A 26,162-nucleotide genomic window follows, 5' to 3' on the forward strand; every position below is an offset into this window, starting at 1 on the left:
TATTATGCACAAAAAAAGAGAGAGAGAAAAAAATGCTTGTTGTGAAAGGTCACCAAGTCTTGAGCAGGCCTGTTCTTGTTCTGCCTTTGTTAAAGGCCTAAGCAACTTGCTTTAGTCAAGAAAAATATGCACAGAAAATGCTCATTGCTTAAAAACATCTCCCTTACTCTGACGTTTCAAAGGGGGGCAAAGGATAAGGTGCTCCCCCAAATTTCTGTACAACAGATCTGAAGCACTTATCAGTATGAACACACGTATTATGGGGAAGGTGGCTGCAGTTCAGTGGTAGAGCATCTGATTGACATGTAGAAAGTCAGAAGGTTCAATCATTGGCATCTCCGGGTCAAAGGATCAGATAATAGGTGATGTGGAAGACCACTGCCGGAGACCCTGGACAGCTGCTGCCAATTGGACGATTCAAAACTTGATGTACCAATTGTCTGACCCGGTATAAGGCACCCTGAGGTGTGCAATATGCATCATGTGTGATAGAAAGATGGCTGCAAAGCTGGTACTCCAAACCAGGCTCAAATCTGCATCTTACTAATGGGTCTGCTTCCACCACATTGTCCTTTTTGCCCACTTTAAATGTTGCAACAAAAAGATGGGCAGTTTAATTCCTCAGTATCTGAAAGCTGTAGGATTCTATTTATCGCTGTGTGAGGGCACTTTCAGCTAGCAAAGCAGAAACTTTGGTGAGCCAAATGACTACTCGGGATTGATGCTTCAGAACAGGGGTAGCAAACGCTGGTAGGGGCTAATGGGAATTGTAGCCCATGGACATCTGGAGGACCACAGGTTGACTACCCCTGCTTCAGAGGGTAGCCACTTTGGCCAGCTTGGTGTAGTGGTTAGGAGTGGGGACTTCTACTCTGACGAGCTAGTGTGATTCCCCACTCCTCTTCCACATGCAGCCAACTGGGTGACCTTGGGCTTGCCACAGCACTGATAAAGCTGTTCTGACTGAGCAGTGATATCAGGGCCCTCTCAGCCTCACCTACCTCACAGGGTGTCTGTTGTGGGGAGAGGAATGCAACTGTAAGCCACTTTGAGACTCCTTCTGGTAAAGTGGCAGATAAGAACCAACTCTTCTTCTTCTTCAATAGAATATGGGGCTGCACTTCCCAGTAACTGTTGTTCATCGAGTGGTTTTCTGCATAGGCACACATGTGGGAAGATACAGAAGTGACCAAGATGAACAGCTAGTAGTGATATAATGACATTTTGTGGCTATGAGCTTTCAAGAGCCCGTATCTGACCAAGGGAGCTCTGACTCTTGAAAGATCATACCCTAAAAATCTTGTCAGCCTCTAAGCTGCGACTGGGCTCAAATCCAGCTGCTTAGGACTGATGGATGGCAAAACACCTGGAAGAACAAACCAACCAATCTGTCAGATGGCCAGACTGAAGGATACAAAAACGCATTCAGATCAGATTTAAACAAAATTATGCTTAAATTAAGAACCTTGTCAGTGAAATTAAAGGTCCCGGTCCAGCCTTTGAGCAGGCAAGATAATTCAGAATGGTCCGGAGTTGCTTGACTAGATTTACTCAGAAGTGAGGAGGAGGAAAACTGAATATCATGTGCTACTGGAAGCAGCACTGGCTTGATGTTCTCCTCTTTGACGTTAAACAATCATGGGGAATAAGAACTGGTGTGGTATAGTGGTTAAGAGCAGTGGCTTCTAATCTAGAAAACCAGGTTTGATTCCCCACTCCTCTTCCACATGAAGCCTGCTGGGTGACCTTGGGCTGGTCTTTGCTCTCTGAGCTCTCTCAGCCCCATCTAGCTCACAGAGCGCCTGTTGTGGGGAGAAGAAGGGAAGGCAATTGTAAGCTACTTCAAGACTCCTCTGGGTGGTAAAAAGTGGGGTAGAAAACTCCAGCTCTCTTCTTCTTTAGCTTCCTCAGAAAGAAGCTGCAACAGGAGGACCATAATTAAAGTTGCTAACCTCCAAGTGGGGATGGGAGAGATCTGTCTAGATTTTATAGATCACGTCCCCAGGAGAAAAAAGCCTGCTTTGAAGGGTAGAGTCTTTGCCAGGGATGGCCAAACTGTGCCTCTCCAGATGTTAATGGATTGCAACTCCCATGAGACCTTGCCAGCAGCAGAGCCTCGTGGAGAGTCACAGTTTGGCCACCCCAATCCATGGCATTATATTAAGATCCTTCCTCAAACCCACCCTGCTCAGGTTCCACCTCCAGATCTCCAAGAATTTCCCAAGCTGGCGTTGGCATCCCTAACCATCATGCATCTGGAGAGAACCTAATTACCGATACTGGGGAAGGAATCAGAGAGGGGAAGAGAAACAAGAAAGATTAAGGGGAAGATTTTTTTTGCCCTCTGAAGTCACTCAAGGGATTGCCATGTACTTAAGGAAAGAGCCTGCTTCACACTCCATATCTTTAATCGGGGTTTGCTGGTTCAGTGGAGTCCATGGCAATTGGGGCCTCGTTATTATTTCCTGTAGTTCAGGGAAGCCAGGTTTTAAGAGAACAGGCATGGCAAAAAATGCATTCCAAAAACTGTACTGTACAAATGAACAGGCAGGTCAGGTCCTTTTACACTTGAGAAAGTCGAATATGCATGGCTGTATCGTTGCAAGCAAAAAAAAATTAAGTCCTGTTTTAAAAAGAAGTTTAAAGTAGCACCAATTTATTTTTTCCCTCCTGCTTTCAGCTTCCCACATTTCTAATTCACATCAAGACATTTACTAGGAGAGGTCCCAAAAGGCTAATAGTAGCAGACAGAGTTTCCCTTTGCTGGTCCTGCAACCTAATCGTGAAATAGAGCAGGGATTGTACAAAGCCACATACTCATCTGCCTCTTGAAAGTAGAACAGCAGAGAAGGTGGTATTTGAACAAGAGATCAATGACGGTGAATTAGGTCTGACGACCTAAAATCTTCACAACTCTGTCACTGGTGTCCTTCTACGAAAACCTGGATTCTAGATATGTATAAACATAGTGCCTAGATAAACAGTGGCAAGTACTATTTCTCAATTTGGGTTTTTTCTAGATTGAGAAATCTGACAGGAACACGCAGGGGATATGCAGGAATTCTGTTGCTGTGTTGCAATAAGCAACCAAGATGCACACATACCACAAAACTTAAAGCCAAGTTCTTGTGACATTATGAAATTCATGTTCGGTTTTAAGGATAGGCATGTTCACACTCAAAGCATTACACTAGTTGTCTGTCCAAGGTCGGTCCAAACTAACAAAGCCTCTGCCAGTGGAGTCCTTTCAAAGACAGGCAACAGGTAAGGAAGATCTAGGATCCTCACTTGAGTAAGAATTGTTACCTTCTACCTTAATTACTCAGCCACTTCCAGACAACTCAGATACTGGTGCATGATAGCAGAAATACTTTTCCTAAATATAAGGTGTATTTTCTACATTTTTAAAAAAGGCAACGGAACAGAGATAAAACTTTTTTAAAAAGCAACGACTGTGCTATCATTTGATCCATGCTACATTTCACCAATAAATATCCCAACCAATTTTAGGCTCTCTGAGTATTAGATAGCTATGTCACCAGAGTACCGAATTTTAATAATTGGTCAGGTCTGTTTATTCTGTTATGCAAGGATGTCATGTAATCTACAGCAGATCTGAAAGCGTTCTATTTTTTTAAAAAATTAAAAATCCTGCTTGGATGGCCTTTTCTGTATGTGGGGGAAAGATACACATTTACCGAAACAAGAATTTAAAAACAGAATATCTCTGGAACAAAGTTTTCCTGGGTATCAGCGTAACTGCATCATTATTTCCCTTGGATGGTTCAGTTTGCCACACTGAAGCAGATCCCAAAATACATTGTTCATTTCGTAGACACACTTAAAAAAAAAAAAAGAAAGCAGAGTTTTCCTTTGTAAACAAAAAAGTAGTTCATAGATAGGAAGTCCTTCAGCTTCTTCAATCCTGTTACTCAATGTAACTTCTCACGCGTTCACCCCCCAAATAGAAAAAAACGGATCCAAAATTTGTTCCGCATTCACATTAGAAACTGTGCAATCAGGTTAGCCACTCCTAGGAGAATGATCAAGACGTGAACAACTAGTGTCAACCATGTCAGTTTTCCTTCTCGATGCAAAGAGATAACGTAGATGAGGGATGGGTAAACGAACACAAAGGCCAGACCACATGTTGCTCCAGAATACCTGGGGGAAGGGGGGGGGGAGAGAGAGAGACGTTAATCTTAGCTCCTCAGAAATTTTATAGCAGAAAAGAATCCCCCAGTAACATTCACACCTCTTAGCAGCCTGGCGAAATGTTTACTTGCTGCTATGCCAAAATACAGCTGTTATCAGCTGCCTCTTCCTTCTGTCAGGAATATGATGAAGATTTCTACGCTTGCTGCGCTTACTCAAGCCACACTGAGAGCCATTTGCCGAGACTTGAACTGCATCAAAGACTCAAATTAGTTCGGCCTGAAGTTGCATTTGTTGAACAGCTGCTCTCTGTGCCACCCAAGGAAGCGGCTTTTAGAAAACAAAGATATTCCCAAGCAGGTCAGAACCAGAAATGCCCCCGTGTACATGCAAGCTCTTAGGTGTGCCCAAAACAGCTCTCTGGATGTTGCCAGTCCAGTTTGGGGAAAAACCATCCCTGATTCCTAAACACTTTTGCTCAGATTAGGTCACCAATTCTGCCACCACCCAGTCCTAATTGCAATATTTATTCTCTCCAGTGAAGCGGTGTGCAGTTCAATCATGCAACGATATTTTAAAGAACAATAGTAAGTGAAATAATAGACAGCATTTCTCTTGTGCCTCAGCATATTCTGCATACATTGCCTCAGCAATCCTTACAATACCCCTGTAGAGTAGGCAGTATTATTATGCCTCTAATACAGATGGGAGAGCTGAAAGTCCATGGCCTCCATGAGCTCTTGGCCATCACACTAACAGCTCTCTCTTTTTTTTTTACAAAAAGAAATTTTAAAAGGATGACATGCTTCCCTTTTCTCCTATAGGAGAGTATCTAGCTACCCACCCTTTAAAAAAAAGGTTAAAATTCTTTGCACGCCTAAAGTTTTACCTGACTTACTACAAGTAGAGTTAGCAGGAGTTAAGGGAAACAAAAAAAAAATCTAATTGCTGCATGACTTATTGCAAACATGGACTCACCCTGGCAGGCTGGAAGTGTTTATTTCCAGAATAATTCGACCTGGTGGAACGCTCTGCTGAATGAGATCAGGGCCCTGCGGGACCTTAAATAGTTCCGCGGGGCCTGTAAGACAGAGCTATTCCACCAGGCCTATGGCTAAGGCCAAGAAATAACGTTAAAATTCTGGCCTTCCTGCTTAAAGTTCCCATCCTACAGGTAAACCTCGACCTCCAGTGATATGGAACGGAGGCTGTAAAAATAAAATTGTTGTTGTTATGATAAAGAGGCTGCGTTGTCTGAAGTTGTGAGACTTGCTTTTGATATTAATAATTTTTATGACTGATGATTTTGTATGATCTTATGCAATTTAGAATTGTTGTGAGCCAACCTGAAACCCCTGAGGCAGGGCAGCATACAAAAGGGAAAATAAATAAAGTAAACAAATATTATTGACATTCCCGGAAGCTTGGGCTATTCCATCTACATCAGGGATAGTCAAACTGCGGCCCTCGAGATGTCCACGGACTACAATTCCCACAAGTATAGGGAATTGTAGTCCGTGGACATCTCGAGGGCCGCAGTTTGACTACCCCTGATCTACATATTCAGATGCTTCCATAAGCAGATTTCCTACCTTTCATTTCATCCCTCTGAATCCCACTGCAGATGATTGATGCATTTTAATCTTACTTTGGAAATCTGCCTGCTTGTCATTAGAGGGCCAGACCGAGCAGTGCAACTCATGTAACCAACCACATGATTTTAACCCCTCAAGGAGACAAACATGGACTCCCCCCGCCTCCCTCCTTCATGAAGCACTTCCAAAAAGCTGAAACAAAACATGAATTTACAACAATGTCAAGCAATCGTTCCCTTCTGTTAGTTAATGAGCTCTTTGGCAGCACTATTCCCCAGAAACAGCTGGAGCCAAGTTGAGCAGTACACCAAATAGAGTTCAGATTATGGTAGGACTGAATTCTGAGAAAGGAATTCATCTACATTCAAACAGTCTGGCTTACCATGTCCTAAGTTCAATGTAGCAATTTGATTCTGACCTATTCGGGTCAGGTGAACTATCTGTCAAGCTTCCTAGGGCCCAGGGTGGTTGGGGTGGAGCATGGATGCCATACAGAAGACCTATGACTGAACTGCACCATATATTCAAATGGGTAGCCGTGTTGGTCTGAAGAAGTTGTACAATTCAGAACAAAATTTGAGTCCAATGGCACCTTTAAGACCAACATGCATACTCTGTCAGATGTGAAAACTCAGGGCCATTCCACACCGGGATCCATGTAGCAAATTGTTTGCTGAACGAAAAATCGCCATTTTAAATAGTGGAATTCGTCGTTATGCATACCTGCCTTTGTAGTGGAATCCAGTTGCGTTTCTATCGTTTCCCACAGGGTTCCGGTCTCGGCAAAAATCGCTAGAAAAGAAGCGCTATTGCTGAGCTGTGTCCCGCCCCTGGCCATCAACCAGCCAATGGGCGGCCGTTATCATGCTCCCAAACAGCCCCTTTCCCTTTAAGGAAGGTTTTTAAGAAAAACACACACACCCGTTGCAACGGAGAGACCCATCCAGCTAGCAGGTGATGTTTGAGCTGCCGTTTCATCGTTGCCACGCTCCCCCCGAGTGAAAAAAAAAATCCCCCCCCCCCACGGGTGCGATTTTCAGCCAAAAACAGTGTGAAAAATAAAGTGAAAATAAACCAGCAAACGGGCCTCTGCGATGCTTGTGCTTGGTGACTTTAAACAGAGGGACTGCAGCCGGGGAAGCCTCACTGGGTAAACGAAGGCTTGCTGGTGCATTGATCTCCGCTCGCTCGGAGAAAAAAAAATGGCGATCGCTTCGCCGGAAGATCAGAGGAGAGAGCCAGGGGGAGGGACTTTGCAGAAACCGCAACAATGGTAACGCACAGAACTTTCCTGCTAGTGTTGCAGATTGGTTGCAGGAGTGTAGCGCTTTCCGGAGTGTGAATCCACTTTTTGGGATTTCCCTGAAAGCGCTACAACGAAGCGCTTTTTGCGGATCGGTTTCAGGAGTGTTGCAGATTGTCAACGACGTTGTGCATAACGGCAAAACTGTAGCGATTTCAATTTGTAACCATTGTGCTATTTTGGACGAATGCGGAACGGCCCTCATACTTTGAATAAAACTTTGTTGGTCTTAAAGATGCCGCTGGACTCAAATTTTCTTCTGAATTGTACAACCTCTTTCTCCACTTCAAACTAACCATGGGAAGGTGGTGCTGTAATTTTGATCACCACAATGAAGAATATTTAAATTCCCCCCCCCCCCAGTTCTAAACTGCATGACATCTTGCTGCTTCTATTAACCGTACGAGAGAAAAAGAAATATATCTCCATCCCCCAGTGAACTACAGCTTTGGGAATGAGATAAAGTGTGATGAGAAAGGAAAACGAGATTAAACCCCACTCCCTCAACATCTCTAACCAAAATCAGACTTGCTCTGAAGAAAAAAAGATGTTGGAAAACCATTCTTTTGGCACTGATCTGCAGTATGAGAATAGAGGGATCTTAGTACGATTATTTATATACCATCATATATCCCCCACACAAAACCACTGGGAAACTTCTCTCCCATGCTGTCTCCTCAGGATTGAACAGGAGACCTAATTTTAAATCAAGTTCTGAGGAAATCTTCTCCCAGACACTCAAGTCAGGAAACTTGGCTAAAAATTGTTGACCCTGTTCCTCAAAGCTTTAATGGATGGGCATCTCAGTCAAGAGTATAGCACTGAAAAAGAACTTCAGCGCAGGCCTGGGGGGTGGTGGGATGGGGAGACAGTGTAGCAGAGGCTGAAGGAGAAACGCTGTTTATGAAGATAAGGGAAAATGGTTACTCTAAATGAAGACCAGCCTTGGCTCCAACTATTGCTCCAACTATTAAACATTTCAACAACACAAACTGTATTGGTCAAGTACTTCTTTAATGGTGAACCAGCAGCATTCAATATGTAAGAGTACCTTATGATTCCACCTATGTTTGGGAAAAACACAGCCATGGCGACGCCAACGCCAACAATTGCCATGTTCAAAACCAAAACGTGGAAAATACTGCAAAAGAGAAAATAAAGTCAGTTGTCTACCATGTACATTGCTACAAGGCCAGCTCTCTTTATTGCCTTCGGAAAGCTAGTGAAAAAGTTTCCATTTCTGTATTTACTACATGTGCCTTCTAAGCACCCATTCCCAGTAAGTTTTCTTGAAAGTGAAAACTCTCGGCTAATATCAAGATGGCGTCTGTAGGAACTAGTACAAGCATGCTACATGTTTTCCAGATTGATGTCTGCATGCCAACCACCTCTCCACCCCACCGAAGCTCTAGAGCTCACTTCCCAACTGAATAAAGCAGCATGTTGAATCCAGGAAATTATCTGAGATGAGCTAACAGATTAATGAATACCAGCAGACAGCTCTTGAAGATACTGGAAAGCGTGAGACTAAATACATGCACAATCAAGTCTGAAGCATTCAGAGAGATTAAAGGAACATTTAGGTTTGCAAGACTCATGCCTAGAAACCATTCTCATTAAAATTAGATTTCTGGAGATATAAACAGGAAGACTATTGTATTACTATGAATTTTCTAACTGGGGGGAGGACTTCAGAGAATGTTCAAGTTCTAAACAGGTCCCATCTCTTGATGCAAACCAAACATTGTTTGTTTAAATACCAATTCAAGTGCCAGATGGGGGAAAAAAATAAAATTCTGGCTTGAGACACCTGGGAGGGCATCTGCTTAGAAAAGGTTTGTATCAAAAATGTTCCTGCTCTGGAATTAAGATCGGGAAAGGCCGTCATGACTGTCCCATCAAAGAAGACTATTGGGTGGGTACATGAAAGAGGGCCTTTTCAGTGGTAGCCCCATAACTATGGATAAACTTCCCCAGGAAGGTGTGCCTGGCATCTTTCAGTCTTTAGAAGGCAGTTGAAGATGTTTTTTATTTGGTAATGCATTTGTTCACTAGGACTCAGGACTCTGAGGCATGATTTAAAATTCTGGCCTGTATGCTTTTAATATATATCTGACTTTATACATTTTATTTATGTTGTAAGCTCCCTTGAGATCCAAAAGGATGAAAGGCAATTAATAAAATGTTTTAAAAAACGGAAGGGAAGAACTATATGTAGAAAGTGTCTGGATATGTAGCACCATTATCAGGGAAGATGAGCAAATTCAAGGACAAGCATAAGCATTTTTCATCTACCGGGCTTGTTCCATTTTTTTTTCCAGGCAGCAACATGTCAAAACTCATTGAAGTATCCACCTTCTTAAAATACAAGGCTTGTTTCTGGGTCTATGATTCTTTCTCAATGGCAAAAAAACGCATAATTTAATGGCTGAAAATCTAAGCGCCTAACCATGTTGCTTAGAGGCTCTCTTTTAGCGTCCTTTTTTATTTATGGCCTAGGAAATGAGACACAGTTAGCTGGAATGGAATTAAGGAAATTAGCGAAATAAGGGTACACCACTAATGCTTGGTGAAAGTGAACTGCTCCAAGACATAAAAATGATGAATGGTAAAGACATACCAGCAACTGTACTAAAAGAAATGTACCACAAGGGCAGCAAATATACAAAGACCTTTACGGCACCACAAAAATAAGCAAGCACTGGATTAGAGATTGCTAGGATTTTTTTTTGGGAGGGGGGACACACAACAGATAACAAGAACATCTGCTCAGGTGGATGGGCAGCCACCCACAATTGCTCATTGACATCTTTCCAGTTGATTACCGTTTAGGCAAGGTCTAGAAATGAAACATACTGCCCCTCTGACAGGCCAGCACTGTTCAGACCTGTGGGTGCCTGAAGCTGTTATTAGATGATTAGTGTTTCATTTTATACTGGTAGTTTATTTGTAATTTAATGTTTTTAAAGAGCCTCTTGTGGCGCAGAGTGGTAAGGCAGCCGTCTGAAAGCTTTGCCCATAAGGCTGGGAGTTCAATCCCAGCAGCCGGCTCAAGGTTGACTCAGCCTTCCATCCTTCCGAGGTCGGTAAAATGAGTACCCAGCTTGCTGGGGGGTAAACGGTCATGACTGGGGAAGGCACTGGCAAACCACCCCGTATTGAGTCTGCCATGAAAACGCTAGAGGGCGTCACCCCAAGGGTCAGACATGACTCGGTGCTTGCACAGGGGATACCTTTACCTTTACCTTTTTAATGTTTTTAAAGAGCCTCTTGTGGCGCAGAGTGGTAAGGCAGCCGTCTGAAAGCTTTGCCCATGAGGCTGGGAGTTCAATCCCAGCAGCCGGCTCAAGGTTGACTCAGCCTTCCATCCTTCCGAGGTCGGTGAAATGAGTACCCAGCTTGCTGGGGGGTAAACGGTAATGACTGGGGAAGGCACTGGCAAACCACCCCGTATTGAGGCTGCCATGAAAACGCTAGAGGGCATCACCCCAAGGGTCAGACATGACCCGGTGCTTGCACAGGGGATATCTTAATGTTTTTAAACCCTGATGTTACTTTCCCTGAGCTGACAAGAGAAGGGCAGTATATAAAAATAAAACAATATTATTATAACAACAACAACAAAAAAGGGAAACAAGGAATACTATTGGACAACATAATTAAATAGCACAAAACAATAAAGGCTGACTTTTCTGTCTAACCCATTAATACCTGACATTAGATGGCAGAGTTAGAGAATTTCAGAACCCAAAACGGAGGTTTAATCCTTCTACAGTTCAGTATAGCCCGCAACTCTGTTATGTAAAATCACCAAGTCAGCAGCCCCTTTTCCTTGAGCTCTAGCTCAATTATGCCTTTTGGCTCTCTGGCATCAGGTGATGCTCCAAATTAAATCAGGGCCCACATTCACGGGAATTATGACTGCAGTATCTCTCCTGCTCCCTTCTCCCACCTTATAGACTTCAGCTTTCAGAAAGAACTAATTGCCAAATTCTTTGAGAGCCTGTGGATAAGATGGACTAATTACAGGCACCTGCAAAGATGGAGTTAAGTCTACTAATATTCACATTAGCCCTTAGAGCAGTGGTCCCCAACCTTTTTATCACCGGGGACCACTCAACTCCTTTTACTGAGGCCTGGTGGGGGGGGAGTTTACTCCTCTACTCTCAACCACTGCCCTAATGCTCTCTGATCACTATGGTAATGTTTAAACATCCCTTCAAAATAAGATACAGACACGCCACAACAATGAAGCATGTTGTAAAGGGCTGGGGGGGATGAAGTAAAAGGCCGGGGGGGGGGGAGAAGGCATCCTTCGGGGCTCACCAATTAGTCGAAGGACCACATGTGGTCCACAGCCCACAGATTGGGGATCGCTACCTTAGAGGAAACAGGATGCTTTGCCTCACAACACCCCATAATTCTCTGTAGTTCTTCCATACTAATAGCAAGAATGAACCAAACCTGTAGTGCAGAGATGGCCAAACCACGGCTCTCTAGTCATTTATGGACTACAATCCCCATGAGCCCCTGCCAGCACCATGCTAACAGGCACTTATGGGAATTGTAGTCCACAGACATATGGAGAGCCACAGTTTGGCCACCCCAGCGTGGATAGCAGTACTACTGCCTTTTAAAAAGCCTTTAAAAATCAAAACCTGTATTTCAGTCAAGGTTAGAGAAAACTAACCAAGACTCATATGTGTATGAAGCAGAAGAAACTAATATGGTCTCTTCTTCAAAGTCCAGGTGGCTGCTCTGCAGCTTCTATAGTAGAACGCCATATTGTGGTCCAGATATTAGGGATGGAGAAGAGCTCCACTGCTCATCATGAGGTCTCGGCACACTGTTTGATAAGAGTTCATGGAACAAAAACAATTGTATTCATTCATGATAAATCTCAGTGGCTGAGCTAATCTGGAGAAGAATCACATTTTCTTAGCAATAGGATATTCTTGTTTGAATGCTGGGAATCAACTATATTCTGAAAAATAATTACCTGATGAATGGCAGTAGGAGAGTTTGCAGTAAATAAGGAAATAATGCAGGAAGACTCCGTCAATATAAATGGAGGTTTAATAGCAATATTGGGTAAGCACCCCCCATTCCTTTAAATTATAGATATGGACCCATTATGCACGGGGGTTTTAGCGCACATTCGGGGTGGAATGGCGGCGACTAAAATCACAGATAACGCACGGAGCCGGCTGCAACCGGCTGCAGCTTCGGTGCATGCCGCCGAAAAAGCCGCGTCAGTGAAACGCGGAAGAAAGCGCAGCTTCCGGGTGAGCGGGGCGCAACCAGAAGCGGCGCCCGGATCGGCGCGTGCATAATCGGTTACTCTGGGTTTTGCCGCCGTCGCGCCCCGCCCCGTGCATAACCGGTATGCGTTGCGTCTTCCCCCTCCGCGTTTTCCATGTGACCCGAAATCGCCGTTTCGGCGGCCGTGCATAATGGGCCATGGTGGCACACACGCTTCTGAATAACTCATTGACTTTATCAGGCTTCAACAAATGAAAATCACGCATGCAACTAGGACTAAGTTGTACTACAATAACATTATACAAGTGAACTGAACCAACATGGCATCTAAGTCGTGGCAGATGTGAGCAGTTTCATCCACATAATGGATTTCAAAATAGACAACAGCAAATATGTGTGCAAGAACATGGGTGCAACACATTCCCATAGTCCTGCTACACCAAAAAGTAGATTCTAATATTGGCATCTAATTTAAACTTCTGGACAGGAACGTACTTAGAAAAACAAGAGAAACAATGTATTTGTCAGCAAAACAAGCTCAGAAAAGTGGTGTTTGGCAGGGGACAAATTCCTTAATCCTTCCTTAATGTTGAAATGGGTTCCAGCATGCTGCCAAAATGTGTTGATTAGACCACATTTTTCTTCCAATAAAGTTATCTAGTTTTATCTGATTTTTTTCCTTAAAATTTTACTGCCAGTAACCATAAGACAGTAATTTTCACATCTTCATGTTTTGGGTCTTTCAGAATTATGAGGTTCACGGCAGACCATAAGAAGCAAAATGGAGTTTAAAGACAGTCAATTATTCTATAGATCTCAGCAGGTGAAGCAATGTAGGCAAGTTTGACGACAGGGGCATAAGACTGTTTTCAAGTATTTTCAGAACCACCCTTCCATGTCTCCATTTCTTCAGAACTACAAACCAGAAAAGTCAGTCTTCAAGACAAATAGCAGGAACTAACACATTGCATTAGATCTTAAGGAGCCTTTCCTTGAACAGAAGGGATCCAACAAAGTGACAATACAATCTTGCATTTTATACTATGTGAGATCATTGGTCTGCCAAGGTCAGTATCTAGCTGATAATAGCTCTCCAGGGTCTCAGAGATCTTTCACATTAACTACTACCAGATCCCTTTAGATGGAGATGCTCAGGATTGAATCTAGGGCTTTCTACATGCAAAGCTGATGCTGTGCCACTGGACTCCTAGTCCCTCACTGTAACCAATGGACTTAAAGATGCAAAATTTGTTTAGGATTGAAACGTAACCTATTGCTTTCAGGCTTTATTGTTCTACAGATGTGGGATTCCCACTTATCCTTTCTTTAGGGAATAACACAGTCCGAACAAGGTCCACTAAAAAGCTTCACACTTATTATTCAGAGATCTAGCCAACAAAGACTGGATTATATATATACCCACAGGCTATTGAGTGATCTTGTAGAACATATACCTGGTTACAAATTGGTACAAATGAACAACATAGCTATGCATTGATGAGTGAACTAAGAAAAATAAGAAAAATGTGAACTAACAAACAACTCTAGCTGGCAACTGGAAAGCTGTAGCTGGCATTGCTAGACAGAGATATGGTTTTCAAATTATATTTACTTCTCTCCATCTGCTCCATGACCATTTTATTTGCGTCTGATGACCAAAAACATAGGGAGTTGTTTCACATTAGCAGTCTATGTCAAAAAACCCTTCCTAAAGGCATTATCAAAAGAGAAAACTTTAGGATTCTCATGGAAATGTTTTCCTATTACTTGCCTACCTGAGGGCTAAAATAATGGGCTAAAGGGAATCTATAACAGGACTGGTAATGACTCCTTAAGAAACTTTCTTAGGTCAATGGACAAGACTTACACAAAGGTTTTGTTGCACCAGGTGGCCCATAAGGACCTGCAGGCACAGAGGATAGGATCTGCAGTAATAAGTTTAAACTATGTGGAGAACTATATCGGCTAGATATCAGGAAAACCTTTTTCACAGTCAGAGTAGTTCAGCAGTGGAATTGACTGCCTAAGGTGGTGGTGAGCTTTCCCTCTCTGGCAGTATTCAAGCAGCAGCTGATCCTGCATTGCACAGGGGGTTGAACTAGATGGCCTGGATGGCCCTTCCAGCTCGATGATTCTATGGCTTTCTAGCCAAGTATGAGACTCTTTACTACTAAAGGGATTCTTTCTTTTGGAAACGAGAATTAGGGCGCCAGTGCTCAGAGTTAGAAGCCTGGTATGAAGCATGCCATTTGTGGAAAAGTTTCAATCTGGATACTATCAGCCCATTTGACAATAGTAACCTTCACCTCCTGAAGTCTTCTTCAAAACACTGTGCAGTTCCTGGTCTGCAAAAATGAGTGCTAGTAGTGGAAGCCATCATTCCTCACTATTAAAAGGGCCATCTTGGTAAAGGAGAACAAGCAATGTATTGAGTTCAGGGCGAGGAGAAGTGGGTAAGCATTAGGTGGTACAGTATAGAGACACAAGTCGCCCTTACCTTGGGTAAACATTCCCAAAAACATGTCCTAGAAGCTGAACTCGTGCCAAGTAACCAAGCAGAGGGTACACAGTCATCATCTGGAACAGCAGGAATATTCGTCCAAAAAACGAGAAGATGTCATCACTGGGGAAATTATCTAAAAAATTCTAACAGAGGAAAGGCTAATGAGACAAAAAAAATGACAGATTGTTATGCTATGCATTTTTATCTGCAAATAGAATACCCAAGGAGTAGTTCTGACCCCACTATAGTTATCATTAACCCACAGGCATACTGTCAACACTAGTATATGTTTCAGTTCTCACATGAGCACAGGGAACCCAGTGAGAGATTATCTATACTGGCACACAATATTTACATCTTTAAAATACATCTGTGCCTATAAAAAGAGAAAATTAGCACTTGATCTTCCTAAAGGGTAGATTAAAATGAGAATATGACTATCAATGGCTGCTAGCCATGGTGACTGAAGAGAACCTCTACATTCAGAAATACTAAACCTCTGAATCCCAGAGCTAGGAGGCAATACCAAGGGAAGGCCTCGGCCTGTATGCAATGTTGCTGGCTCTCTGGTTCACGTGTGTGACAGGATGCTAGATTTGGATAACTGATCTGATCCAGCAGGGATCTTCTAATGTTCTTAGTATCCATTCCAAAAGAATGGAAGACGAATGAATGTGGCAGCATTAAATTACAAGCATAATGAAAGATAGCGAGCTATAAGTTTCTCACCTACCTGTTCTATGCATTCTTTGGCCAATGGTGGAGATGGAAAGGCAGCAAAAATTAACACCCCAACATAGATGTATGTCAAACCCACCAGAAAATAGGCGATGGAAAGGTCTCTCATCTACAGTTAAGTAACAAACAAAGGAAAAAGGAAGTCAGCACAATTAGGATGTCAATCATGAAGTACATGACAAAAACTCGGTTCTTCTGAACTTGACTATGCGATTCTCCTTGTTTCAATTTGCTGTTCCTGCTTCTCCATGTAAATAGAGCCACATGTCAAAGGGCCTAAATGTCTCTAACTAGTAAAAAAAGAAATTGTGGACAGGGTGCATCTACTAAGTGGATACAGTTGATTTCTCGGAAAAAAGCACATTTTATGGTAATGTGCAGTATTAATGTAACTCCACAAAAAAGCAACTTACTCTGACAGTTTTGACAAAGCATTAATCTTAGTTTATTACACGACAAAAGTTAATTAAGCTCTGAAGTTCTCCCCCAAAAATGTTAATGGTTTTTAGTTTAGAGTAGAACACACAAAAAAGGGGATGGGGGTGGTAATACAAACTTCCTTCTGCTACAAAAACAGTCTATAGCAACCATACCATTAAGTATTGTTCTTGAACGAATACTTTTTAATTTAGCCACGCTTGGAATAAACAGCACTGAGACAAGCACAACTGCTAGGAAAACTCTTGCTAAAATAATATCTATTGGTGAGGATCTTCAAGCTTTAGACCTTTACAAACCTACTCCGCAAATAGCTATGCTTAAGTAATATGGAGGCATCTGATATATATGGCTATCCCTTTTGATTTAATACACGCAAAACAGCACAAGAACTGGATAAACTTGCTGGGGTAGTGAGGGGCAAATGGGTTGTTTCCCACATCACCAAAAGGCAGCTCAGACTTTTATAGAATCCTGACAGCTGCAATCTCAACAAGGGCCTTCAACATCTATGTTCTACTGTCCATCATTCTGGACAGCAGATTGAAAAACTCCCAGAATTATTTCAAGTAGGTAGACATGTCGGTGCGTAGCAGAGCAGATTTTGAGTCCAAATTGTGTTGGTCTTAAAGGTGCCATTGGACTCAAAATTGATCATTCCAAGATTATGATAGTCTCTCAAGCTTCATGGAGAACTATCCCTATGAGGCAGCCCACTTTAAGCCAATGTCAAGACAACCTTGAGAGCTGCAAGTGAAAGTATACCTACAAGTAATGCTTTATGCATGTGCAACAGAGCAGGATTCCCCCTTCCATAGCTATACATGCTAAATTTTTAAACAAATACAATTAGAATCTCAACAATCAAGATAGATTATATATAGTGTTCTCATCCCTCACCCCAAAGTTTTATAAAGACTTAGCATTAGGCAAAGAAAGAACTGTGATCCTAAGAATTCTTACTTGGAATTCAGCCTACTGTAAACTATATAAGAATTTGATCACCGAAAACAAAAACAAAAAAACCCTGCAAAGGAGACTACCAACGCTACCCTTTGACAGCACCAAGAGAACACTGATCCACCCAGCATTTGGGGAAGGGATCAATTCTTTCTGCTTCTGCTCCTCCTCCAACACACAGCAGCTGTGGGGGCTGGTAACCTCCCTTCTGCCATGGCTTTCCAGCTCGGAAAACTGTATCTGTGCTAATGCAGAACAAAGTTTGAGTCCAATTTATTATTTATTTATTTTTAAAGATTTCTATACCACCCATTTCTTTGCAGCTCTGGGAGGTTTACATTGAACATTATATAACTTACATGGAACGACATATAGACTGTAACAACAACATCAACAACTTTCAAATAAGGCATCAAAAGATTACAAAACCACATTTGTAATATATAAATAACAATTAACAGTAACATTGGGGGGTTGGTTCTTTCAGTCTGGGGGGCTCAGCAGGGGTTCTAAGTCGGTCGGCCTCAAGCAAATGCCTGGTGGAAGAGCTCCCTCTTGCAGGCCCTGTGGAACTGTGGAAGTTTGGACAGGGCTCGGATCTCCTCAGGGAGCTCGTTCCACCAGGTGAGGGCCAGGACCGAGAAGGTTCTGGCCCTTGTTGAGGACTGACGTGCTTCTCTGGGGTCTTAAATGGCACCTTTAAGGCCAACACACTTTCATTTTATTCTTTGTTGGTCATAGACAGTAAGTGGACTCAAACAGTAAGTAGACTCAAACTTTTTTCTGCTGCTTTAGACCTACATGGCTAGCACGCTAGGTAGTAGAGGAAGCAGGAGCAGTTGGAAAGGAAAGGAGGATGACGCGAGGGAAGCAAGTGCCTTGTTTGGTCACCTGAGGCCAGTCATCCTTCGCCCCAGGTCGCCGGTTAATCACAGGCTTCCGGACTCCCTTCTGAAGAAAAACATGATGCGGGGAACAGGAGTCAACTCGCTGACCGATCCAACTTTGGACGGCCATTATTGAAACGCATTGTGTCACTGTCTTGAATGTTATAGGAATGGGAAGGCGACTGTAAGCCGCTTTGAGCATCCTTCGGGTAGGGAAAAGCGGCATATAAGAACCAACTTCTTATTATTCTTCTTCTAGATGCAGATCAGCAGCCCACCATGCAAAAGAGCTATACAAACACATCATAAAACAATGGCTCTGGTCCAAGACATTGTGTAAGCATTACATGGAAGTGGAATTTTTAAAGGATCAAACCATTGAAAAAAGGGAAGGGGGGGAGGAGATTTGATGAGAAACCTCACACTCAGGACTCTCCACAAGAGCTCTGTGATAACTATGAAACCCATAACTACGGAGTCCACAGAAGCTGTAGTCGAGGGCAACAGTAAGTGGCTTTCAAAGGACTGAGCATAGCTGCTTATAGTCTCAGCTGCTATAACTGAGAGAAGCAGGGTGAGTCATAGCTATTCCCCAGAGCACTCTCACCTGACACTAGGGGAAAAAAACTTCACAATGATAGGCCAAGAAATAAGCACAAACCATTCCAACATTTTGTACAATGGCCTCGGGGAGAAAGGGAGCACAATGGGAAAACTATGGCACTGTAAGACTGAGCTTCACTGCAGTTACCAATCACAAGTTACAGAGGAAGGGAGACATTTTTAAAGTGTGCCGAAAAGTGGCTTAAACATGCTTCTCTCCTGAAACCAAATGGCTGAGGGTGAAGCAAATACAAATTGTTCAATCTACTTTCACCACACATACAAAAGTCTCATTGAACTTACTCTTGGATCAATGCCATGGCAACATAGAGACTAGACTACTGCAATGTAATCTAGGTAGGCCTCCCCGCAGAGTCAGCTCAGACTCCAGCTGGTGCTGAAAGCTGCAGTTTGGTTATTACTAGGAGCATTCCAAGTGGAACATTCATATTACTCCCTTTCTGCAGGCAACTCATTGGCTCTATTCAACATATTAAATATCCCATGAAAAGTCCTTGGATCCTCGTATCGGCAGGACTGCCTCTCCACCTATATCCTGCTGTGACAACTGAGGTCATCTGAGCAGGGACTTTCTACAGGTACCACCCTGGAAACAGTCAAGATCAACAGCTGCCTGTACACGTAGCTTCTCTATAGTGACTGCGTGGCTTCAGCCCAGTCATTCTCACAGCAGCAAACCTACCCAACAGGGCCAGCAAGAGAAAGAAGAGAACAAAATGTTTTGCAAAATTGCAAACAGTGATACAAAGAGAGTGCTTGGGGTGGTGTGTTCCATCTATGGCTCAGTTTAAGTATTTTCTGTTCTTTCCTTTACACCCTATGTGAATCTTGTTAGAGGCCTTTCATTGATTAGATGCAACACGAAACAGCAAGTGCTCTCCATTTATTTGCTCCAAGTCATTTGTGATATCACATACTTCTATTATGCCCTGAGACCAGGCTTTTTCAACCAGGATATCATGAAACCCTGGGATTTCTTGATGGCTCTGAGAGGTTTTCACCAATGGGGTAGGAGTTAATTTTTAATTTATTTTTAAAATTTGTTAAAAAATGTATCAGGTGATATGACCATATATGATCTTGTCGACCCACCCACCCCACCTTCCAAAATGGCCGATGATGGGCCTGGAGGGGGTGGGAAGGGAAGGGTCCCGGGTGGGCACATACGCAGCTCTGCTACCCAACCATATTCTACATGATCATGCCACTTCTGGGGTTTCCTAAAGAATGTTTCAGGGAGGGTTCGGCGGTAAAAAAGTTGAGAAAGGCTGCCTTATAAATTTCTTTTCTAAGCATTTCATACTCCTGATGACTTGCTCTGCTCAATCCTTTTTCAGATCCAGCCCTCAAGGGGCATTAAGATGTCACCTGTGTACAGGAAAACTATTCCTTGTAAAAATCCACTAAAATGCATTCATAGTTGGGAACAATGCAACTCTGAAGTACAAACTCGAAACAAGCACAGTGCAATCAGTGAATAAATCTCAAACATGTTAACATGGGATGTTCTTTCAGTTGTCAACTGCATTGATTTGCCTATTTGGCACACAATTCACGAGAAGAAGAACTGAGGTTCAGTGGCAGAACACTTCTTTTAAATGCAGGAAGAAGGTCCCAGGGTCTATCCTTGGCATCTCCAGTAAATGGATTAGGCAGTAGGAAGACTACATACCAGGATGTCATGTCAATCTTTGGGGGAGAGGCTTTGGCTCAGTGGTAGAGCATCTGCTTGGCGTGCAGAGGTCCAAGGTCCAGTTAAATAGATAAGAATGTAAAAGGCCTGCTGAATAAGACCCAGTTAAAAGGATCAGGTAGCTGGTGATGTGAAAGACCTCAACCTGAGATCCCAGAGAACTGCTGACAGTCTGAGTAGACAGGACTGACATGGATGGATCAAGGATCTGATTCAGGATAAGGCAGCTTTGTGTGTTCCTCCACTTAGTACACATGATATATACAGATAACCTGCTTCTCAAATCTAAAGCCCAAGTGAGAAAACATGTGAAAACATGTGAAAGCTTTGATATCACAAACAAAAAATGAAGCAACACACCCATTCTTGAAACATACTACTTCAGAGAGAAGGCTTTGCATATAGAAAGGTAGCAGATCATGCGTGAAGATTATAAACTAGTTCCCCTCCCAAATATGTTAGTTTTTGATGTGGAGTATTACAAGGTTTCTATCAGGTGATTTTCCACATGCAGTCTGAAGAGGTAGAGGTATGAAAAACAGGGCTGGCACAGAGTTTCATTAGAACTGGTTACATGTGGACACATATACACTGATAGGAACTGAGCTGGGAGCAACAGTCCAAGATAGGGAACTTGGGATGGTGGCAGAGAGCTTGATAAAAATGTCAACCCATTGTGCGTCTGCTGTAAAAAAGGCAAAGTCCATGCTGGCTATAATTAAGATAGGAACAGACAATAAAACTGTTGCTATACTGCCCTTATGCAAATCTATGGTGAGACCTTTTATACAATTATGCACGGCATGGACTGAGTGGGTAGGGGGAAACCTGGGATCATCCACTGAAGCCGAAGGGTGGGACATTCAATGGGCAGGCCAAAGGAAGTATTTCTTTCCCTTTCCTCTCCCCACAACAGACACCCTGTGAGGTGGATGAGGCTGAGAGAGCCCTGATATCACTGCTCGGTCAGAACAGCTTTATCTGACATATATATATATGCTCTTTATATGCTCCCCGAAGAGATCAGGGCCCTGTCGGAACTCCCACAATTCTGCAGGGCCTGCAAAAGGGAGCTCTTATACCAGGCATTCGCTTGAGGCCGACTGACCCATAACATCTACAGGTCCCCGCCCCTAGACTGAGAGGCCGAACCTACTGAGAGACCGAACCTACCAAGGGAGTGTCAAAGTTATTGTTGAAATACTGTTCTAGTTGGTATGTTGTTATATTGTTATATTGATATTGGTAGTGTTCTATGTAAATGTTCCAAAACATTTTATGTAAACCAGCCAGAGCTGTATGGAAGAGTGGTATACAAATATAAATGAATAAACGAACAAACAAACATTGGGTCCCAGTGAGGACCCTTGCTGCTGCATTCTGAACCACTTGAAATTCCTGGAGCAGCTTCAAAGGTAGCCTTGCATACAGCGAGTTGCCATAATCTAGCCTAGAGTTGACCATTGCATGGATCACGGTGGCTAGATTGGATGTCAACAAATAGGGTGCCAATTGTTGCTCCTGGCGGAGTTGATATAAATCCAGACAGGCAATGTTTGTAACCTGGGTTTTCCTTGGATAACACATTCACTGTCCCTTTCCTCAAGAATCTCTTATAACCCATGGCCGGGGAGGTAAGACTGGGTGTTTAATGGCAAACATGCCAAATGGCTGGAAAAGCCATATATAATGAATGCTGAATGTTTAGGTTTTGTGCTTTGTTTTTGAATATCTAAGTTATATGAATGACATTGTTCACATTAACTTGCTTCTTTGGCATACAATTCACCAGAGGAAGGGGAGCACTGAGGATCAGTTAAGCTTTGCATGCAGCAGGTGCCAGGATCAGTCCTTAGCATCTACAGTTAGAAGGATTTTTTAAATAACAATATTAAAATTTCACTGTCTTTGAAGACAATAATTTCAGAATGAGTTGATTTTCCATGCATTATATCACTAGAGATTAGCCATCTGGCATGTTCACTAAAAAGGAGTGGCAAACATGATTAATTATTTGCAAAATATAAAATTAACTGTCTAGATCAGTTTCTAGTATTGTTCATGTTTAAAAGGCTGCCTGTATAAATAATTCCCTGCAATTCTAAACTTTCCAGTGTTTGTTTCTTAGGTGTGTGTCTCTCATATTTCCTTTGGTGGGCTGTAACACTGTCAAGCTGAGGCAAAATGTGAAACATTTTTCTTCTCTAAGGATTACATCTGAAACCTTTTAACATATCTACCTACATCTTTATCCCTCTCTTCCTTCAAGGAACTTGGAAGCACATGCTTCTTCTCTCCTTCACTGTATCCACACAGCCAGCTTTGAGGGAGGTTTGGCTGAAAAATGCACGGTTAAGCTCAAGGTCAGCCAGTGATTTTCACAGTCAAGTGAAAATGTGAACTTGGATCTCCCCAGTCCTACTTTTGATCACTACACCACATAGGATTTCATTTCCCTCAGGGCACACGTACACAGTTTTTACTTGAGGGATTTCATTGTACCTTGACCCCTTAAACATATGAGCCTGGTCGGCCAACATAGGACAATGTGGGGAGAAATCTTAAGGCGGGATAGGCAGAAATGTGAGTCCTCTTAGGTCTGAGCACACGTCATACTTAGTCTCAAAAAGCAGACAAGAAGCATTTATCATCTGCAGTCACAACTTTCTTATGCCGTTACTTACATTGTTCTCCTGATTCTTGTTGTTCTTAAGCAGTGTAATGACACAATTATGAATAAAGAAAGCCAGAGTCAGCACCCCTGTAAGCTGAGGAAATAGAATCCTGAATTCTGGGGAAACAAAAAGTCAAATTGAAGTAATCAAAATGGCTCCCACTGCAATCAGTTCCATTGTTGCCCTACTCCATCAGTTCTGTGACTGCCTGTTCTAAATCCTGAGGGAGGTTTCCTCAGTCACCTGGTGGACCAAATGGAGCAGGATGGAAGGAGGGCAGCCTCAACTGCAATCCTACCAAACAAAGCTGTGTTATGATTCAAATGTTTGTACTAAGAAATTATTGAGGTCCAGCTTGGAAATAGAATTCAAAAAGAACAGCAGAATAATGAATGACAGTGCTGTGACATTTTTAAAAAAATGCAGAATAACATTTTGTATTCACAAGTATCAGAATAATGAAGTTTAAGTGACATTTTATAAGTTATCCTTTAACATTTATTTTGTGTGCATAATTTTTCTTCTCCCGCCTTCCCCAAGCAGGGAAGCCCAAGGCAGGTAATATATATAAAAGGGAAAGGCAAGAATCTAGCATTCATTCGCTCTCTCCCTTTATCTCACATAATCATTTTGCGTATTGGGAAAATGTAACCAATCCCCAGGTGGACGTAATGAGGAATATCTCTGGGGCTGGTGACAAATAACGGAAGCATTTTATTACAAAAGGGGGAAACAAAACTGTTATACAAGATGGAACAGGCTTACAGAACTTCAAAGGATTTTTACTCACTCCTATATACCCATGCACACTGAACTGTTAAAAACATTTTTAAAAGCTTCTGTAAATCTGTTTCACCCGGCACTTGTGAACTGACCATCTCCTACTCTTTCAACTTCTTTGTGGGTGTGACATGCCATTTGAACCCCCCCCCAATTAAGAAGTAGATATGACCCCCTTTGAACATCATGGTGGCCATCAGTTATGGGATCCTCTCACCACCCCTGCTGGTAGTTGCGTTTGATGGGGAAGGTTGGTATTGATACCACCATGTCGCAATTTTGGGCTTTTGTATGAATGGAATTTTAATAGGGTTTTATTGTGGCTCAGACTCCAGCCCTAAATCTCCAGGGGATTCCCAACCTGGTTCTAGCAGTGCTATTTCCTCCGCCCTCAGCCCAATCCAGTGGCCAGAAGGGACCTGGCAACCCTATCCCCTGCTTCCAAAAAGAGGAGAAGCATTTAATTATGTTTGGACTATTATGTTCTGCTTATGAACAGGAAAATGACCACACTCATGTTCTTCTATTCAAGCCTAGGGAACACTCAACCAGGCAGCGTGATAAAGTGGCAAACTCAGGTGTTGTTGTTTTTAAGGTACTCGCAAAATGGTGGGACTGTTAAGAGTTTGATTTTTAAAGACTGTGTCCTCTCTAGCACATTTCTTGCAAATTTATAATGGAGATTTCAGGTAAAGTAACCCTAGTCCCCACTCTCAAGGGTTAATATGGGTTATGCTTAGTTGGTTCCTAATTAGCTCTGGTTCCCTTATCACCCTCAAGAAGGGAGTCTTGCCAGGGGGATAATTGGTTAGGTGAGAAACATGGTGTCTCAGGATGGGAGGGGGAGAGTTAGAGGGATGGTGCAATTTTCTAGAGGATTCCAATGAAGATGGGTTCTAACTGGCTCATAGTCATCACCTGACCCCGGTGCAGCAAACATTATATCTGGCTTGAGGAAAATTAGGCTAGTTTGGATTTCTAGAGGCCTGCATCTATGAATTGCAGAAGCTACACAGGAAGAATGCTCAAATTGTGGCCTGCATCCACAAGAACATAAGAATGTGCCTCCTTATGCTGACCTGATTACGCCATAAGCTAGCTGTCATTATTTTTTGAGTTGCTGGTTTTAGAGTGCTGTACTTACTGTATTTGTTAAATGAATGTTTCTAAATTATTTCTAATAAGATTCATACACAAACACATACACACATGCATATATAGGTGTAATATAAGTAAACACAGGGCAATATCTTGTTTAATTCAAAATGGCTCTAGGCAGTTGCATATACATAGTCTTTATTACGGTGCTAGACCAGTTATCAAATTACAATGTACATAAAGTATTCATTGGTGATTAAAATAGTATAAAATTTAAAACATTCCAGCTAAAAGAATCACATTACATTTTAAAATTCACAAACATTATCTGAAGCAATTGAGACTATCTCTATCTCTATCTAAATTGCTCCATATTCACCCAGCTCTTCCTTGTTTTGATTGCCCTCCATGAAATCTGGCGACAACAGAAGTTATTTCAGGGCGTTTATCAGACAACATGTGTTTAATTGCCTCCGAGTTGGACCTATTCTGTGGGGATGGCAAAGTAAGTTCTCTCCCGATTTACTCGTATAACCCACATTGGAGTAATACGTGTTCTGATGTCTCAATACTCCCAACAATGGCTCTTGAACAGACAGTCAACCCACAATATAAAAGCATGCCAAGGCTGAATTTCCCTATGTTTGCAGTTGTTGGCTTCACATCTGCTCATATATTTAAAGAACATCTGGTTATTAGCACACTCTTACTCCGGGTACCCATGGGGTTCTGCCAGGAACTCCTTGACAGTAGAATACCTGGAAACTTATATACAGCAGTTTACTCTCCACACACCGGCCAGATTTAAAAACTGAGCTAGACTTAGGCTAAGTGGAAAAAGTGTATCTGACAAAGCTCAGAAATCAAGAACACGCAAACACCCCCCACTACTCTCTCCCTCAGGTCCCCATAATGGTCATGAAGATTATGCTAAATGTATTATTTTAAAAATAGGTAAATATGGGGCAGTATCCTGCTTCATTCAACAATGGCTCTAGAACATGAAGCCAACTGCCCACCCATAAATTAAAAGCATGCCAAGGCTGAATTTCCCAAGCTCTGGTCTTGTACAAGTTAAATCTAAATCCACCAAGATGCGGTTGTTGGCTTCACATTCACTAACAATTCATCAAAATTGCATAATTCCCCCTCTTTTGGATAACCATGTAGACTTATAAACACTCACAGATTAAGTGTGTCAGTAAACAATAAAATAGGAATAGTGCTTTCTGACAAAGGCCATCCGGAGGCCTGTCATGCAACAGCATTATGGAGCTCTTCTCTTCTTAGATCAGCTGAGAGAGATCCGAAACAGATGTTACAGCTGCCACGAATAAAAACCCTTGCAAGCATTCCACACGCACTCCATCACAAATAAGCAGGCTTTTACTATGAGCCGTTCCAGTTGTGCACAGTAAGGATGCCAACTACTGGCGATCTGGGATGCACAA

General features: G+C 42.5%; 1 protein-coding gene across 10 annotated transcripts in view; it reads right to left on the reverse strand.

The window, feature by feature from the left end:
* Positions 1-2,626: 2,626 nt before the first annotated feature.
* SLC38A9 (solute carrier family 38 member 9) overlaps positions 2,627-26,162 on the reverse strand; it is a 61,955-nt gene continuing 38,419 nt past the window's right edge. For all 10 annotated transcript variants that reach the window (XM_077347142.1, XM_077347140.1, XM_077347135.1 and 7 more), the window contains 5 exons: positions 22,843-22,949; positions 15,552-15,665; positions 14,813-14,961; positions 8,105-8,194; positions 2,627-4,164 (listed from right to left, as the gene is read on the reverse strand). In XM_077347142.1, the coding sequence (XP_077203257.1) occupies positions 3,999-4,164; positions 8,105-8,194; positions 14,813-14,961; positions 15,552-15,665; positions 22,843-22,949 (626 nt within the window). In that variant the 3' untranslated portion in view covers positions 2,627-3,998. The remainder of the gene's footprint in view (positions 4,165-8,104; positions 8,195-14,812; positions 14,962-15,551; positions 15,666-22,842; positions 22,950-26,162) is intronic.

Source organism: Paroedura picta, chromosome 7, assembly GCF_049243985.1.
Source record: "Paroedura picta isolate Pp20150507F chromosome 7, Ppicta_v3.0, whole genome shotgun sequence".
NCBI lineage: Eukaryota > Metazoa > Chordata > Lepidosauria > Squamata > Gekkonidae > Paroedura > Paroedura picta.